General features: G+C 42.2%; 1 protein-coding gene across 4 annotated transcripts in view; it reads right to left on the bottom strand.

Moving 5' to 3' along the window:
* Nucleotides 1-2409: 2409 nt before the first annotated feature.
* Nucleotides 2410-17821, bottom strand: part of LOC123768319 (RNA polymerase II elongation factor ELL) — a 270210-nt gene continuing 254798 nt past the window's right edge. For all 4 annotated transcript variants that reach the window (XM_045758810.2, XM_045758892.2, XM_045758983.2 and 1 more), the window contains 5 exons: nt 16972-17042; nt 15385-15541; nt 14018-14605; nt 10623-10794; nt 2410-7344 (listed from right to left, as the gene is read on the bottom strand). In XM_045758810.2, the coding sequence (XP_045614766.2) occupies nt 7198-7344; nt 10623-10794; nt 14018-14605; nt 15385-15541; nt 16972-17042 (1135 nt within the window). In that variant the 3' untranslated portion in view covers nt 2410-7197. The remainder of the gene's footprint in view (nt 7345-10622; nt 10795-14017; nt 14606-15384; nt 15542-16971; nt 17043-17821) is intronic.

Here is a 17821-nt window from a genome sequence, read left to right as displayed (position 1 = left end):
AGTGGGGGAGAGTGGGGGGAGAGCAGGGGGAGAGAGGGAGGGGAGAGAGAGGGAGGGAGAGAGAGGGAGGGGAGAGAGAGGGAGGGGAGAGAGAGGGAGGGGAGAGAGAGGGAGGGGAGAGAGGGAGGGGAGAGAGGAGGGGAGAGAGAGGGGGAGAGAGAGGGGGGAGAGAGAGGGGGAGGGAGGCAGGAGAGAGGGGAGAGAGGGGGAGAGAGGGGGAGAGAGAGGGAGAGAGAGAGGGGGAGAGAGAGGGGGAGAGAGAGGGGGAGAGAGAGGGGGAGAGAGAGGGAGAGAGAGAGGGAGAGAGAGGGGGAGAGAGGGGGAGAGAGGCAGGGGAGAGGGGGAAGAGGGGGGAGAGGCAGGGGAGAGGCAGGGGAGAGGGAGGGAGAGAGGGGGGAGAGAGGGGGGAGAGGGGGGAGAGAGGGGGAGAGAGGGGGGAGAGAGGGGGAGAGAGGCAGGGGGGAGAGGCAGGGGAGAGAGTGGAGAGAGGCAGGGGAGAGAGTGGAGAGAGGCAGGGGAGAGAGTGGAGAGAGGCAGGGGAGAGAGTGGAGAGAGGCAGGGGAGAGAGTGGAGAGAGGCAGGGGAGAGAGTGGAGAGAGGCAGGGGAGAGAGTGGAGAGAGGCAGGGGAGAGAGTGGAGAGAGGCAGGGGAGAGAGGGAGGGGAAGAGAGGTAGGGGAAGAGAGGGAGGGGAAGAGAGGGAGGGGAAGAGAGGGAGGGAAGAGAGGGAGGGGAAGAGAGGGAGGGGAAGAGGGGGACTGATGGGGGTGAAAGCGGGGTGTGAGAGAGGGGGGTGAGAGCGGGGGGAGGGTGAGAGAGGGGAGGTGAGAGGGAAGGGGGGTGAGAGGGAAGGGGGGTGAGAGGGAAGGGGGGTGAGAGGGAAGGGGGTGAGAGGGAAGGTGGGTGAGAGGGAAGGGAGGGTGAGAGAGAGGGGGGAGATAGGGAGGGTGAGAGAGAGGGGGAGATAGGGGGGATAAAAGGGTTGAGAGGGTAGAGAGAGAGGGAGGGGGAGAGAGAGGAAGGGAGAGAGAGGGGGGAGGGAGAGAGAGGGGGGGAGGGAGAGAGGGGGGAAGGGAGAGAGAGGGGGGAGGGAGAGAGAGGGGGGAAGAGAGAGAGAGGGTGGAAAGAGAGAGGGGGAAAGAGAGAGAGAGGAGGGGAACAGAGAGGGGAAAGGGTGAGGGGGGAAGGGAGAGGGGGGTAAGGGAGAGGGGGGTAAGGGAGAGGGGGGTAAAGGGAGAGGGGGGTAAGGGAGAGGGGGGTAAGGGAGAGGGGGGTAAGGGAGAGGGGGGTAAGGGAGAGGGGGGTAAGGGAGAGGGGGGTAAGGGAGAGGGGGGTAAGGGAGAGGGGGGTAAGGGAGAGGGGGAAAGGGAGAGTGGGGGGGAAGGGAGAGGGGGGGAAGGGAGAGGGGGGGAAGGGAGAGGGGGGGAAGGGAGAGGGGGGAAGGGAGAGGGGGGAAGGGAGAGGGGGGAAGGGAGAGGGGGAAGGGAGAGGGGGGAAGGGAGAGGGGGGAAGGGAGAGGGGGGAAGGGAGAGGGGGGAAGGGAGAGGGGGAAGGGAGAGAGGGGGAAGGGAAGAGGGGGAAGGGAGAGAGGGGGAAGGGAGAAGGGGGGAAGGGAGAGGGGGAAGGGAGAGAGGGGGAAGGGAGAGGGGGGAAGGGAGAGAGGGGGAAGGGAGAGAGGGGGAAGGGAGAGAGGGGGAAGGGAGAGAGGGGGAAGGGAGAGAGGGGGAAGGGAGAGAGGGGGAAGGGAGAGAGGGGAAAGGGAGAGGGGGAAGGGAGAGGGGGGAAGGGAGAGGGGGGAAGGGAGAGGGGGGAAGGGAGAGGGGGGAAGGGAGAGGAGAGGGGGGAAGGGAGATGGGGGGAAGGGAGAGGGGGGAAGGGAGAGGGGGAGAGAGATGGGGTGATGGAGAGAGGGGGCGAGGGGGATAGGGGAGAGGGGTGAGGGGGAGAGGGGTGAGGGGGATGGGGGAGAGGGGTGAGGGGGAGAGGGGTGAGGGGGATAGGGGAGAGGGGTGAGGGAGAGAGGAGGGGGAGGGAGAGAGGGGTTTGAGGGAGAGAGGGGTTTGAGGGAGAGTGGGGGAGAGGGGGGGAGAGAGTAGGGTGAGGAGGAAAGGAGGGTGAGGGGGAAAGGAGGGTGAGGGGGGAAAGGAGGGTGAGGGGGGAGAGGCAGATGGGGTGAGAGAAGGATAGAGGCAAGAAGGGGAAGACAGCAACAAGGTGCACTTGAGTAAATGTTTCGTTACACTTACACTTACACTTACACTTACACACACACACACACACACACACACACGGTCAATAGTTTCATAGCCTCACATGACAAAGAGTACTGGAAAGACGGGACACCACGAGCATAGCTCTCATCCTCTAACTACACTTTAGATAACTACAATTAGGTCTAGAAATTTCACACACACACACACACACACACACACACACACACACACACACACACACACACACACACACACACACACACACACACACTGAGAATTAATAATTACAACAAAGAGCAGTTGAACTTGTTTGTGACAGCTTGTGAGGTGATGGTGTAATTGCCAGCAGGAGGACAAGAGCCTTGCAAACTACAACAACAGTTTCTGCTCCAGTCTTGTCAGTCTCCGTGTCTAATTTGTCTTCCCTGGTACAGCTTGAACATTGCACAATTTGGGAGGAACAAATTTATTTTTCATTACTTATTCAATTTTCCCATTGCTAAATTTTATACCCCCTCTATATCCAACCCATATTCTCTACTTTATGCAAGATTCAAATTTATTAAAGACAACTGACATTAACTGTCATTGAAAGCTCATAAATCTGTAAGAGAAAGAGTCAGAAGAACAGGAATTACATTCTGATTTATGGCACCTAAGAAGGAGATTGCTCAGATGTCTTGCAGTCAGAATAATTATCAAGTCACCTTGTCAAGGTCAAAACAGTCAAAGTCATATACATTATACATTCTTTATTCCTACATTTAATCCACTGAGCAAATAAATACAGTAACTGGATGCTGCTTAGATCCTTACATGTAACTGGGTGGAGTGTCTTTAAGTTAACACTGTTCCAACACAAGACATACTATAACAACAACCCAACATGTGCCAGTCATCATCTGTAATAAATCATTCTGCAGTCCAAACCGAGGCTATAGGCTATCATACTTTACATGTTAGATTCAATGACACGCTAAGTTAAATCAGGGTTTTCGGTCAACCTGGATTACGGTACAAGTGAGAATTGTCTCATTATAGTGAACACGGCTTTATTCGTTAAAAATATTGTACTCGCCATAACTCGCTATGTTTATCGAGTTTTGTTAAACAATTACTGGTGATCAGATTTATAAAAAATAGGGCATAAATTGCAATAAAAAATGTTATACAACAAAATTGTATTCTGATCATGCCTTGGGAATTTGTAATTTAAAACGGAAAAAAAATAAAATACTGATGGCAATCTATTACACAAAAATAACGATGTCAAATATAATATAAAGTTTACCAATAACTGAAGCCAATGTTGCAATTGGTGTAAACGAGGAGCTATTCACAATTACGTAATCCAGTGACCATCAAATTTTAATGAGAAGTAATATTCTTCTAGGACATTTAAGACAGTTACAAATTTAAACTTACTTTGTGGTTTATACTCATGACCAGTCTCACCTCTAAACATGAGAGGTGCAAAACCCCTCCCAATGTCTATCATACTCTTCCCCCCCCCCCCCCCCCCACACACACACACACACACACACCTCACCTGTCACCTTGTGTTTGACCCTCGCGGGTATCAACACACCTGGCTGCTCACCTGTCACACTGTGCTTAACCATACCTGGAGAGGGTTTCAGTAGTAGTACTACTCCCCTACTCCATACTAACTGCATGACACTCACACCTCCCCCCCCCACCCTCCCTTACAGAAGCAAGTTTCACAAACTATTTCTAATCACTGTAAGAGATAAAGACTAAGTGAGTGGGTTCAGTCAATAAAGCTGTGGTCTATCAATGTGTGAACAATCTGCTTGCACCAAATCTTCATTTTAAGGTGGTGATGCACATACAAAAGATGAGAGGAAGTTTTAAACGTGACTGACCATTTCTTATAAGGAAGGAAGGAAGAATTAAATAAAAGAAATCAGTAAAATAAAATAAAAAGCATTAGAAGTTCAAGAGCAGTTGCATCAGACTACTAACAGCTAGGCAATGTAGCCCAGGAGCTAGATGTTGCCCCACGAACAACAGAAATGCACTACCTCTCGCCCCCCCCCCCCCCAAATACACAACCCATAAATATTTTTTTCAATTACCAGTCATTCATAAACTATGCTAACACGTGGTAATTATTCCTCAGAAGTGCACGATAAAGGTACAAACTAAACAATGTTAGTACCATCAGTTTACCTTCTTAGGCCCTCATTTTTACTCTTACGACAAATATTCTGAATTATTTGAGTTAATTAAAGTAAAACTCATAGTTCCTTTGCATATTAATAACGCTTATGCTATGACAACATAGCAAACATGGTACTTTACACAACCTATTTAATATTAATATTTTATTATTTGCAACAATTTAAATAAACCACAAACTAAGTATAAATAACAATTTGGGCTTAGGAAAAAGAAATCTGGAATGTTTATAAGCCATTCACTGAACTATGCGTAAGTATGATAATTATACACACAGCGGATCTTTGCATGACTGGCACAAAGACAAACAACATAGGTAGGAACTGCAATATGGAGCTGAAGCCACTAGTTGATGTACTGTACTGTGATGTGTCGTGTTTTTATGATAAACTATGGAGCCAAACGCACGTACCTGCATCCACATACTCTAACATTATGATGATGCAGATCTACAATGTTTCTGTGGAACACAGTATTACAGTTATGCTATCAACACAACCATGGAAATAAATCACAGACATTCTTAAGACACACTCATAGAGGTGGCTAACAAATCTTCACAGGCACCAGTTGCTTATCACAGGCAATATGTATTACCTGTGCATTCACTAGGTTTATATAACTTATCTGTTGGACATAAAAGTTTTGGATGGAGAAAAGGAAAAGCTTCAGAAAGGAGGAATTGCCTTGTAATGCAACACCTTTAAATGTTAAAATTTAATTAACAACGTATCAATTATTTATCAAGAAAAGGTATCCAATTCCAGATCAACATTTTTCTTAACCCAATAATACTGTATGCGAATGCCAACCATCTACTTATCGAACCAAAACATTTTAAAGTTGAATTTTCTGCTGAATAACCAAATTGTAGGAAATACTGTATTACACTGAATCTCACTGTTTGCAGTGGCATTGTATTACATGGTATCTCAGTGTTTAAAGGGTGGCACCACCCAGGTGAAAAAGATTAGTTAGTACCCCAACATGACGGAAGAGCCAGCTCTATACATGAACCACGACGACACACAGGCTCAATGCCCTTCACAGACTGATCCTTTAATCCAGTATTTATCAAGCTGGGTGTCAAAGGTTAAAGCAAAAGGACTTTAGTTAAACTGAAGAAGTGTTTCATAATATACCAATGACACTCCACTATTAACCCAATAAGAAACTAAACATTAGTGAAGTGCAAAAAATAAAAAAATACATTAAATTAAACTGGCTGGAATCCTTCAAACATTATAACAGCGAATAATTTCTTCAGACTCTACTACAGGCTTCTATTACTCCTATGACAATTGCGGTGGCACACAACTCACACTACCCCATCCAGCTACTGAGTAATGAAAGTAATCACTGTCTTTTTGGTTGTAATGACAAGTTGCTTGTTTCATCCAGTCACAAGTCACAGTCAAATTGTGTAGTCTGGTGCCTATCATAGTGCTACTTCCAAACTTTGCCTTTGAAGTGAGGATAGACATTTTGGGGACTTATTTTCCCAACTCTCCTCCATTAGAGGGGCAAGCGGGTAAAGGAGTTGTGAAATGGGCTTAAGAATTGGTCTAGTGGGCTTAACCAAGCAAGGACACAAGGCCTGACCCATTGAGCGAAAGGCTAGAGTCACCTTGACTCTCTGCCATTAATGAGATAACCACCACTTGCCCTGACAAGAACAATATAGATCGCTCACTACTTTCTAACAACACGAAGAGGTATCCAAGTCGGCACTAAAATAAGTGCTGCGTGGTATCACAAGTATATAACTCTTATGTCATGTATGACATATAATGACACTTCTAACTTGGCATATTCCAAAACCAATCATATTGAAGCACTATCCACACATTTGGGGCATTGATCTCCTCATGGAATGATATAAAATATACATTCATACTAAGTCTATGGAAGAAAGGGCTTAAAACCCTTGTCCATAGATGCTGGAGTACTCTAATAAAATAGAATACCTTTACACTTTATACAATATATTCAATATTATCCACTGTTCACTTTATACAACAATTGGCAGGTCTGGCATAAGTGTATGATTTTAAGAATCTTTTCCTGTTCATTCTCCTCGATAACTATTACCATAACAAATGGTACTAGTTGGGTCTGTCACCCCTCCTTAAGAGTTTATTGTCTATATGTGGTAAGGACAATTACCACACCATACACCCACAATACCACCATTTTTTTGTCATGTGTGAAACTCACCTTGGGCAAAGCACATTAGGGAGAACACAGCTGGAAGTATGGGATGGGGGGAGGAGGAGGAGGAGGAGAAAGCACTTGAGAACACACCAAGGTAAAGGCAGGTGTCATCCTCGTCTCTTGGCACACCACTGCTCTCGCACACACATACACCGCGTATAAACCACCCACAAATATATGCTTGCTGCACCCAACCCATTTTCTTAATTGCAGTGGGGGAAATACATTTCTTCAAATACTGTATTGGCTAAGAGGAGTTTAATTTTCAGTGGATTGAATTAAGATAAGTCACATATATCATATTTTTTGACTAACTGAAAAATTCATCCTTTAAACAGGAAATATTTCCAGCAACACGTATAATATTTTCCTCTTCTATAATTTGAAGTCACTCAAATCCTCTCACTTGTTGTGGTTAAATATTTTCTGTATTTTTCTTCTGTAAGGGATACCGTATTAAAAAGCTGAGGCACAGTTTGGTAACCACTACAGATTCTTCCCCCTTTTTGGGACTTTGCGGGGCAGGCGAGCTGGGTGCCGGCGAGGTGGTGCGAGGGTGGGTAACCGGTGCTAGGAGTGCGTAGCATCATACTCTCGCACCAACTTCTTGATATGTGCCAACTTTTCGTGTAGGTAAGTGTACCGCTTCTTCTTCTGTTGGAATTCATGGTCTTGCTGGGTGGCTTCATACTTGGAAAGGATTTGGGCACGTATTGTCTTGAAGAATAAAGAACACCATTAGTACACAATGAAATACATAGACAATCGAGTGCTGATGGTTTTTAAATCATTAAGGCATTACATGCACAAAAAAAGTACTGTACATAGTGATGTAAAAAATAACTAAATAAGGACCTCAGAATGAAGGCACCTGCAGAGGGCTTATTGGCATATATGGAGCAGTTCCTATTTATATCCACCCAAACTCATTCATACATATGGTTTAATAGGGCAAAAATCCATGGTTTAATAGGGCTTGTATGGAAGCAAAGGAATTGGACAAAATGGCATAGAGGAACTTCCGAAATAACAGAACACCAGAAAGCAGAGAGAGATACCAGAGAACCACGAATGAGTATGTTAGTATGAGAAGAGAAGCAGAGAAAGATTATGAAAATGATATAGCAAACAAAGCCAAGACCGAACCAAAGCTACTCCACAGTCACATCAGGAGGAAAACGACAGTGGAAGAACAGGTAATGAAACTAAGACAGGCGAGGACAGGTATACAGAGGATGAAAAAGAGGTGTGTGAGGAACTCACCAAGAGATTCCAGGAGGTCTTCACAATAGAACAAGGTGAGGTCTCTATGCTAGGGGAGGGGGAAGTAAACCAGGATGCTTTGGAAGGGTTTGAAATTACGAGAGATGAGGTCAAGAGACACCTGTTGGATCTGGATGTGAGAAAGGCTGTTGGTCCAGACGGGATCTCACATTGGGTACTGAAAGAGTGTGCAGAGGCACTTTGCTTGCCACTCTCCATAGTGTATAGTAGGTCACTGGAGACAGGAGACCTACCAGAACCATAGAAGACGGGGAACGTGGTCCCAATATACAAAAAGGGTGACAGACAAGAGGTACTGAACTACAGGCCAGTGTCCTTAATTTGTATACCATGCAAGGTGATGGAGAAGATCGTGAGAAAAAACCTAGTAACACATCTGGAGAGAAGGGACTTCCTGACAAATCGCCAACATGGGATCAAGGAGGGTAAATCTTGCCTTACTGGCTTAATAGAATTCTACGACCAGGTGACAAAGATTAAGCAAGAAAGAGAAGGCTGGGCAGACTGCATTTTCTTGGATTGTCGGAAAGCCTTTGACACAGTACCCCATAAGAGGCTGGTACATAAGCTGGAGACAGGCAGTAGTAACTGGTAAGGTGCTCCAGTGGATTAGGGAATACCTAAGTAATAGGAAGCAGAGAGTTACAGTGAGGGGTGAGACCTCAGATTGGAGTGAAGTCGCCAGTTGAGTTCCACAGGGCTCTGTATTTGGTCCTATCCTGCTTCTGATATACGTAAATGATCTCCCGGAGGGTATAGACTCATTCCTCTCAATGTTTGCTGATGAAGCCAAAATTATGAGAAGGATTAAGACAGAGGAGGACTGCTTGAGGCTTCAAGAAGATATAGACAAACTGAAGGAATGGTTGAACAAATGGTTGTTAAGAGTTTAACCCAACCAAATGCAATGTAATGAAGATAGGTGTAGGGAGCAGGAGGCCAGATACAAGGTACCATTTGAAAGATGAAATTCTTCAAGAGTCAGAGAGAAAAAGACTTGGGGGTTGATATCATGCCAGACCTGTCCCCTGCAACCCATATCAAGAGGATAACATTAGCAGCATATGCCAGGTTGGCCAACATAAGAACGGCATTTAGAAACTTGTGTAAGGAATTATTCAGAACTTTGTATACCACATATGTCAGGCCAATCCTGGAGTATGCAGCCCCAGCATGGAGTCCATATCTAGTCGAGAATAAGACTAAACTAGAAAAGGTTCAAAGGTTTGCCACCAGACTAGTACCCGAGCTGAGAGGTATGAGCTACGAGGAGAGACTACGGGAATTAAACCTAACGTCGCTGGAAGACCGCTGGAAGACAGAAGTGTTAGGGGGGGCCATGATCACCACATTCAGGATTCTCAAATGAATTGATAGGGAAGATAAAGACAGGCTATTTAACACAAGAGCCACATGCACTAGGAAACACAGGTGGAAACTGAGCATCCAAATGAGGCACATAGATATGAGAAAGAACTTTTTTAGTGTCAGAGTGGTTGACAAATGGAAAGCATTAGGAAGTGATGTGGTGGAGGACGACTCCATACACAGTTTCAAGTGTATATATGATAGAGCCCAGTAGGCTCAGGAACCTGTACACCAGTTGATTGACAGTTGAGAGGCGGGACCAAAAAGCCAGAGCTCAATCCCCACAAGTACAAATAAGTGAGTACAGAGGTATATGACTAACCTGTGCTTTAAACAATCAAACAAACCTACATCTATTATGTTTCCAGGTAATTTGTTCCATTATAAAACACTCCTACTGTATTTCCAAACCAGTATTTACCCAGGTCTTTTCCAAATCTAAATTAAACCAACTTATAGCCATTGTTTCGCTATATTGAGTTGATATATTTAAAACCTTATTTACATCCCCTTTGTTATGCTCTTTTTATTAATGTAAATACGTCAATCACATTGACAATCCTCTACATCTTTCCAGAGAATTTATGTTAATCTTATTACTTCCTGCATATGGGAGGTTCCTAATTCCTGGGATTAACTATACAATATCATCTTTATCTGTACATACAGTATTCATATAAATTTAACTTCACTCTTTAGTACAAAGTTCAAAACTGAACTGCATATCAAAATGAGGTCTGACAAGAGAAAGATGATGCTAAAGAATAATATTGGATGTCTTTACTAATGCATGTTGAAATAAATCCCAGTGTCCTATTTGCCTTATTCCATATTTAAACCAATTTGATTTTTTTTTTTGCTTAAAATCCCTGTTTATCATGATTCTCAGATCTCTTTTGAATTCAGATTTCACAATTTTCAACATTGTTCAGCTGATACCTAGTAACTATTATCACAATCTAAGCTCAAAACTCTGCATTCTTCAGCATAAAACTACAACAGCTCATATTCTGTCCATTCCAAAGGCCTATCCATGTCATCTTGTAGCAGTTTGTTGTCTTTCCCCTTCCTAATTTTGTATCACCTGCAAATCTGCAAATGTTACTGTTCAATCCTGTGTCTAAATCATTTACACATATGATAAACAACAGAAGTCCCAAGACGGAGCTCTGTGGCATTTCATTTACAATAATTTCCAAATCGGATTTTACTCCACTTATGCTAACATTAATTTTCTAAATAACTCAGCCCTGAATTTATTGAATAATGGTAATTAAGTATTCCCATATCTCAGCACATCACACAGCCAGGAAGTTACAAACACAGTTCTGTTCTGTACTTACATTATATTCATCAGAACCAAGGGTTTCATTCCTGAGCCGCTCCTCAAGGTTAGTAAATGGTTGGGTACGTTCTTGAATGAAACCGTGCAACAGTAGGTACTCCTGATACTGTTTATTGAAGTCTGCTTTATATTGACTTCGTTGTTCTACTGACACAATGGTTGTGTAATTCCTGAAATTGCAAAAGTTAATTTAGAAATACAAAATTATGTATGTTTTCAGATCTTGAAAAGCTCTATACTGTACTGTATATAATTCATTCACATGTGGGCAATCAAGGAAGGGACCTCAGGAATATTAGGTCAGTATATTTCACAATACAAAAAATATTATGAAATAATTTTAGCACTGTGCTTTCTGATCCCAAAATATCCTCAAAAAAGCAGACAATAAGTCACAATAACATGGCTGAAAATTAGACACCCAACCCACAAACCTGAAAATAAAAGAACTGATGATGTTTCAATCCATCCTGGACCGTCATCAAGGCAATCTCCTGGAGCATACCTGGATACCTGGAGCATACCTGGAGCGGATTTCAGGTCTGCTCCCCGAGCCCGGCCTGGGGCCAGGCGCGACTTGTGATAACTTGGAACAACAGTTTGTTGCACACAGAAATCACAATAGCGTGATGAATCAAACGAACAAATCCATAAAGGGCGTGACGAGGGTTCGAACCTATGTCCAAGAGGATCCCAGACGCTACCTTAATCGACTGAGCTCTGAGCTATGACATGATTAAAAGAACTGCAACCCGAAAACCATCCTGATTTACCAACGGTTCCTGCAGTCTCTCCGAGACACAAACTAGGGTTTTATGCAATTCCCCCATGCACCCGAGCTATGTTAATAGACTGTTCTACCTCTTTGCCCTTACTTCATTACATACTGAAATCACAATAGCGTGATGTATCAAATGAACAAATCCACAAGGGCCATGACGAGGGTTCGAGCCTACGTCCGAGAGGATCCCAGACACTGCCTTAATAGCTAGTTTTCTTACCTGTCAGAAGCCACATATAAAAGTCAAATCATACTGTAGAATGAAAGAGCAATGTAAAGGACCTGGGAGTCATCATGTTGGAAGACCTTACTTTTAAAGAACAAAATGTAGCCTTCACAACTGCAAAAAAAATGAGAGGTTGTATAACAAGAACCTTTCAAACAAGAGATGCCATATTAGTGCTGATACTCAACTCACACGAGCATGATATATATTAATAACAAAATTAATTGAAGCAATGAGGTGACTCAAACCAGCAGTCAAGGCACTCCTTAGTCAAGTCCACAGTCAAGTTGCACACCTTACTCTTGTGAATACAGGAAGTTTGAAGGCTTCTACTGAAGCTAGTACAAGTTTGACAAATAACACCATGGTATACCAATGTACCCTGGTGACTCGAATCCCTGGTTCGAGTCACCTTATTGCTCTAATTGATTTTCTCAGTGATGATACTCTTCAAGACACTTAGTGCTCTCTAGGGTGGAATATTGTTGCACAGTAACAACCCCATTCAAAGGTGGAGGAATTACTGACCTGGATAATGTGCAAAGACCCTTTACTGCTAGAATCCACTCAATAAAACATCTAAATTATTGGAACCAATTAAATTCTTTAAATCTAAACTCTCTAGAGCATAGGTAAGAGAGATACATAATAATTTACACTTAGAAAAATATTAGATAGACTAGTTCCATATCAGTACACGGAAATAATCATCACATGATAACAGGAGGCATAGCTGCATGTGCAAAATAGCTTCATTGAATGCTTAGGTGCAATTGGCATGCCGAAGAGAGAACTCTATTAACATTAAGGGTCCTAGACTTTTGAACACGCTCCTGCTACACATAAGAGGAATAACTGAACGACCTCTCACAGTGGTCAAAAGAGAACTCAACAAACACCTCCAAAGGATATCTCATCACCCAGGATGTGATTCATACATCAGGCTCCAAGCAGCCACATCCCAGTCTGGTTGACCAGACCACCAATCAGGAGGCCTAGGCACAGACCGGGCTGCAGGGATCTTGATTCTCGGAACCATCACAAAGTAACCACAAGGAAGGCAAATCAATCATGGAGGGTCAAATCACCTGCTACTATTCAACATTGTTGGAAAATGAGAACTAAGCAGAATGGGGCCAGAGAAGCTTAGCCTCACTGCTGAGATAAGAGTATCACTACATGTGGGCAAGAGAAGCTTGTCTCGTTTGTAGGAGTGAGAAATAGAATCAGTGTTGGAGTAACTGTGAGGAGTTAAGGACTGAAATGTTGGGGTGTGATCTATGCACTGTTGTAGGTGTGAACCACATAGGATGGTGGTTTAGGCCCAAGTAGGTGTTACTAATAATGTCTCTCACCACCACTGGTTTTGCTAAAGATTCATGCCAAGCACACCTGCATTACCTGTCAGGAGACCATTGTTTGCATGTTTAGCAAGTTCAACATGCCATTATGTCCAACAGAGTCAGCCAGGACCATGTGGGCACAGTTTCCTACATTATTGTAGGAGGACAAACCAGAGGTTGGAGGTTGAGGTGCCACGAGTATGGCCCTTCCTCATCTGCAGCTGGATGCCAGTCAACTAGACCATGTGGACAAGATGGCTACACAAGGGACAATGTGTCAGTACTACTCGAGCAGAACCAGTCACTTCGGAATGCTGGTTGCAATGCAAGATTTTATTTACCATGCAAATGAGAGTACCCTAAGGTGTTCCAGACATTTTCATGTAATGTTTGGCCAATTTGGCAGGCATCATATCTCATTTAATTTTCCTTGTGTTACCAGTAGGCATTCTTGTGGATATCTGCCATTTTTTGTATTTACTGTAATTGGATTATTAATGAATAGAAATGATGTCTGGCAGCACTATTAGTAACGCTGATAAATGATGATTATGAGGTATGAAGAAGAAAAAAAATTATAAAAGCAATTGGAACTGGTGATTAAATCTGAGTGGCTTGACTGGTCCTAGCAAGTAGTACATGGTGTATGAACGTCACTCAGCCACTTGAAGGTCACAAGGAGGAGGAATACAATACTGTGCTATCTTTACTTGTGTTTATAAAGCAGCATTAAAATGTTTGTTATGTTTAAAATATTGTGTCTGGTAAAACAAAAATATGATATTGAAAATGGATGAGCCTGTGACGATGCTGGATGCAACTGAATTTGGTATAAAATGGATGGGTCTTGTCTCTATTAGTATGGTCAAATGACAATACACAGTAACATTTGATTAGTGTCAGTCAAAAACTGTCATTTATATGGGGTCAGGCCATGTTAAGGTGCCCGAAGCAAATGAGCTCAGTCTTAAAAGATATATATCTTACCAATGAAGAGTACAATGGTAAAAATATAAGAGAAAACTAATATGTTTATGACGTACTTTTGGTAATCTGATTCCGTGTCCTCCCCCCCGTGATGACTATCTGGAGACGAATTCGGTGTTGAAGGTTCCAATCTGGTATGCCCATTCGTCCTGTGGTATGGATTACCATGGCCATTAGTTAGGCCATTGGTCACACCATTAATGGGTGAATGGTTTCCTGAGGTGTGATGAGAGTGTATGCCATTGAGGCGATGACGTGGTGAACCTTGACTGATGGGTGATGTGGAAGATGGCTTCCTACTTGGACTAGTGGTGCCATTTATCTGAGGTCGATCATCTTGGTGGTGATGTCTTCCATTGCTCACCTGTTTGCTGTTTGAGCAAGAATTTAGTACATTTGGCTTGTTATCAGAATGGATAATGGGTTCTTCATTAGTGCTAGATCTGGTTTCATTTCGAGAACTCTCTCTTCTGGATTTTGTACCAGTCCATCGTGAACCTCGAGGCCTTTTGACTGTAGGATCCAGTGGTTCCTCATGAGGGCGTTTGACACCATGTGAGCTTGAAGATGGGGACAAAGGGAGTGTAGAAGTTGGGGACTGACCACTATCACCGCTAGGTGGAGTTAAAGTCTGTGGCTTTAGTCTGAAATATATAAATTCAATTAATATCTCAGTGGTCTAGAGAGACATGAGAAAGCATGAATATCATCATACACAGTATATGCTGATGCAGTAACAGTATATTTGAGAATGAAATGATCTGACAAAGAAACTACAGATGTTAGTGATTGCATTTTAGCACAGGCAGGCACTATATATTTTCCTGGGTTACCATTGCCACTAGACGTTTGCTACTCACTTTACGACCACAAAAATGTCTACCAGAAGTTGACCGTTTTTTTTGTCAATTTTGCTATAAATTTACACACAAAAATCACAATAGCGTGATGTATCAAATGAACAAATCCACAAGGGCATTCTTAAACCATGTCGTAGCTCAGTCGATTAAGGCAGCATCTGGGATGCTCTTGGACGCAGGTTCGAATCCTCGTCACGGCCCTTGTGGATTTGTTCATTTGCTATAAATATATCATGAGACATGAAAAATTCAAGAAATTCTCAAAATGCTTGATAAACTAAAGCCAGTTTAATTCTGAAACAATTGAAACATTAAGTACTGATGTTAATGTTAACAATAATGACAAAAAGACCAAGTACAGAACCAAGGAAAAGTTTTTATTTTGTGTAGATACTGTACTAAAATAAAACACTAAACCTAGACTGATTTACATACAAGACAAGTAAATACAGTAGGTCAATATCAAACAAGCATAATTATAAACAGCACATTTTTACATGCTTTAGGAAAAGAATTTGAATTTGAATTAAAAGATAATTCTCTATAATACACCAGCAATTTACCTTTTAACAATTTCCTTTTCCTCTTCAGTATAGAAGGGCCAATCTTCTTTCACTTCAGTCCAGGCATGACGTGAAAGATGATGGATATTCTCTTTAACTTGAGACACGCTGTTTAGAACACTTGTCACAAGACGCTTGTCTTTCTCCTTTACCCCATCTAGTAAATAATCAATAAATTATATTACATTTAATTCTAATGTCATTACTTATAAACACACACACAATAAATAGTAACAAGAAATGACAAAACTGACAAGAGGACTTCAAGAAACCAGCAACTTAACATGTGGTCATCAATTCAAGCTAAAGAAACAAAAGTACAGAAAAATTATTATAAAGTCCTCTCTTGCAAACAGAGTGGTAGATGCTTGGAACAAATGAGGTGGTGGTGTACACCAAACTGTCAGTAGTTTCAAAGCATCAGATGACAAAGAGTACTGGGAAGACAGGATACCAGGAGCATAGCTCTTATTATGTAACTACATTTAGGTAATTACACATGCACGCAAACTGAAAAACGAGAGTTACAAGGTGAGGCTAGAGGTGTTAAATATGCCAATGCTAGAAAATAGAAGAATAAGAGGTAATATCATCACCATTTACAAAATAATAACAGGAATTGACCAAATTAACAGTAATTCCTGAAACCAGCAACTTCAAGAACAGGAGGACACAGATCACGCTATGGAAACAAAGATGCCAAAATAATATTAGAAAGTTTTCTTTTGCAGAGCGGTAGACAGTTGGCATAAGCTAAGCGAGAAGATGGTGGAGGCCAAAACCATAAGTAGTTTCAAAACATTATATGACAGAGTACGGGGGAAGATGGCACACCACGAGCATAGTTCTCATTCTGTAACTTACACTTAGGTAATTACACACACACATAATAGAAGAAATTAGGACAAACACAACTTACAAAATATGTGGAAGGCATTAAAGAACTCAAAGAGAGAGTGCTGGGGTTAATTTGAACAGCAAATTGTCAACAAAAGAACACATAAAGGACACTGTGTGGAAAGTCATTGTTGGCTTTCCAACTGCAGGATCTCATTTTTTATATACATAGACAGTGAAATATTAATGAAACTGGTTAAAATTGAAATATGCAGTGATTGCATGGTGCCCATGCACCATGCAAGAAGTCCATCAACAAAGTGAAAAAGGTGCAATGACACACTACTACAGGTAAATGGTTCCCGGGACTCAAAATCAAAGGTTACGAGGAGAGGCTAAACGTGTTAAATATGCCAAACTTAGAATATAGAAGGAAAAAGAGGGGATGTGATCAGTATGTACAAAACAAACAGAAATTGATAAAATTGACAAAGTGCAATGCTTAAAACCTGCAACTTCAAGAACAAGAGGTCATAGATTTAAGCAAAGGAAACAAAGTTGCAAAAAAATGATTAGAATATTCTCCTTTGCAAACAGACTGGTACACAGTTGAAACAAGTATAACGGCAGTGGAGGCCAAACACAAAGTCAATGTAAACCACTTGTAAAATATGGAGGCAATTTAAAGTCCTAACATCATAAACAACTACAAATATGTAACCATATAAAAACATATATAACTTTACTTACCATTATATAATCTATTTAATATCTCAGGCTTCCTGTAATTCTTCACAGCCAGAAGTTGTATGATTCTCTCTCTGGAGAGGAAGAAATAAGCATCAATAATTCCATCAATGTAAAACATTTCCTTGTAACATTCTATGTAACATCAGCATGAAAATAAATGCCTGAGCCAACATGATACAAATGTTTTGGCCAAGAATGGGTTTTTTTACAGCATGAACCTCATTTTACTGTCAATTAAACATGGCCATGACCCAACATGGCCATGACTCAACATGAGTTTCAAAATGTCATAAGAGAAGATTAGAGAAAAGGTGACACATTTTATATCTTCAATTAGCTAATTACATGATTTTTTTACATAACCATCACTATATATTACGGGCTATTCATGCCCGTGTCACCTTTTGGGTGGCTTAATATTTATCAATCAATCGTCACTATATAAGATATTTGCGTGTAGGATATATGTCCACGAATAAAAGATCAAGTTCTCGTGGATTTTCAGAGCCCCATGCAACCCCCCCTTCAGCTCAGGGCACTCACTTATAGCTTATGACCGCCCTGTTTATCAAATTCCTTCTTGAACAGCCCATGATGTTGGCTAGCTATGACCCTTATTATTCACACAAAAGGAGGGCATTGACAAGTCTTGCGCATTTAAATGTTTATAGAAGTCCCCATGTGCATAATCCATGTGCAAATACAATTAGATTCCAGTTCATGTAAAGTTAACACATCACTAAATGCACACACACACTACCTCTACCCCAGTAAATACTCTACATAAACACACATGCAAACACTGTCTCTACACCAGTAAATGTACACAAACAAACATACAAAGACCGTC

This window comes from Procambarus clarkii, chromosome 1, assembly GCF_040958095.1.
Source record: "Procambarus clarkii isolate CNS0578487 chromosome 1, FALCON_Pclarkii_2.0, whole genome shotgun sequence".
Lineage (NCBI taxonomy): Eukaryota > Metazoa > Arthropoda > Malacostraca > Decapoda > Cambaridae > Procambarus > Procambarus clarkii.
The sequence above is the reverse complement of the archived record's forward strand: the minus strand, read 5'-3'. Positions and strand labels throughout refer to the sequence as shown.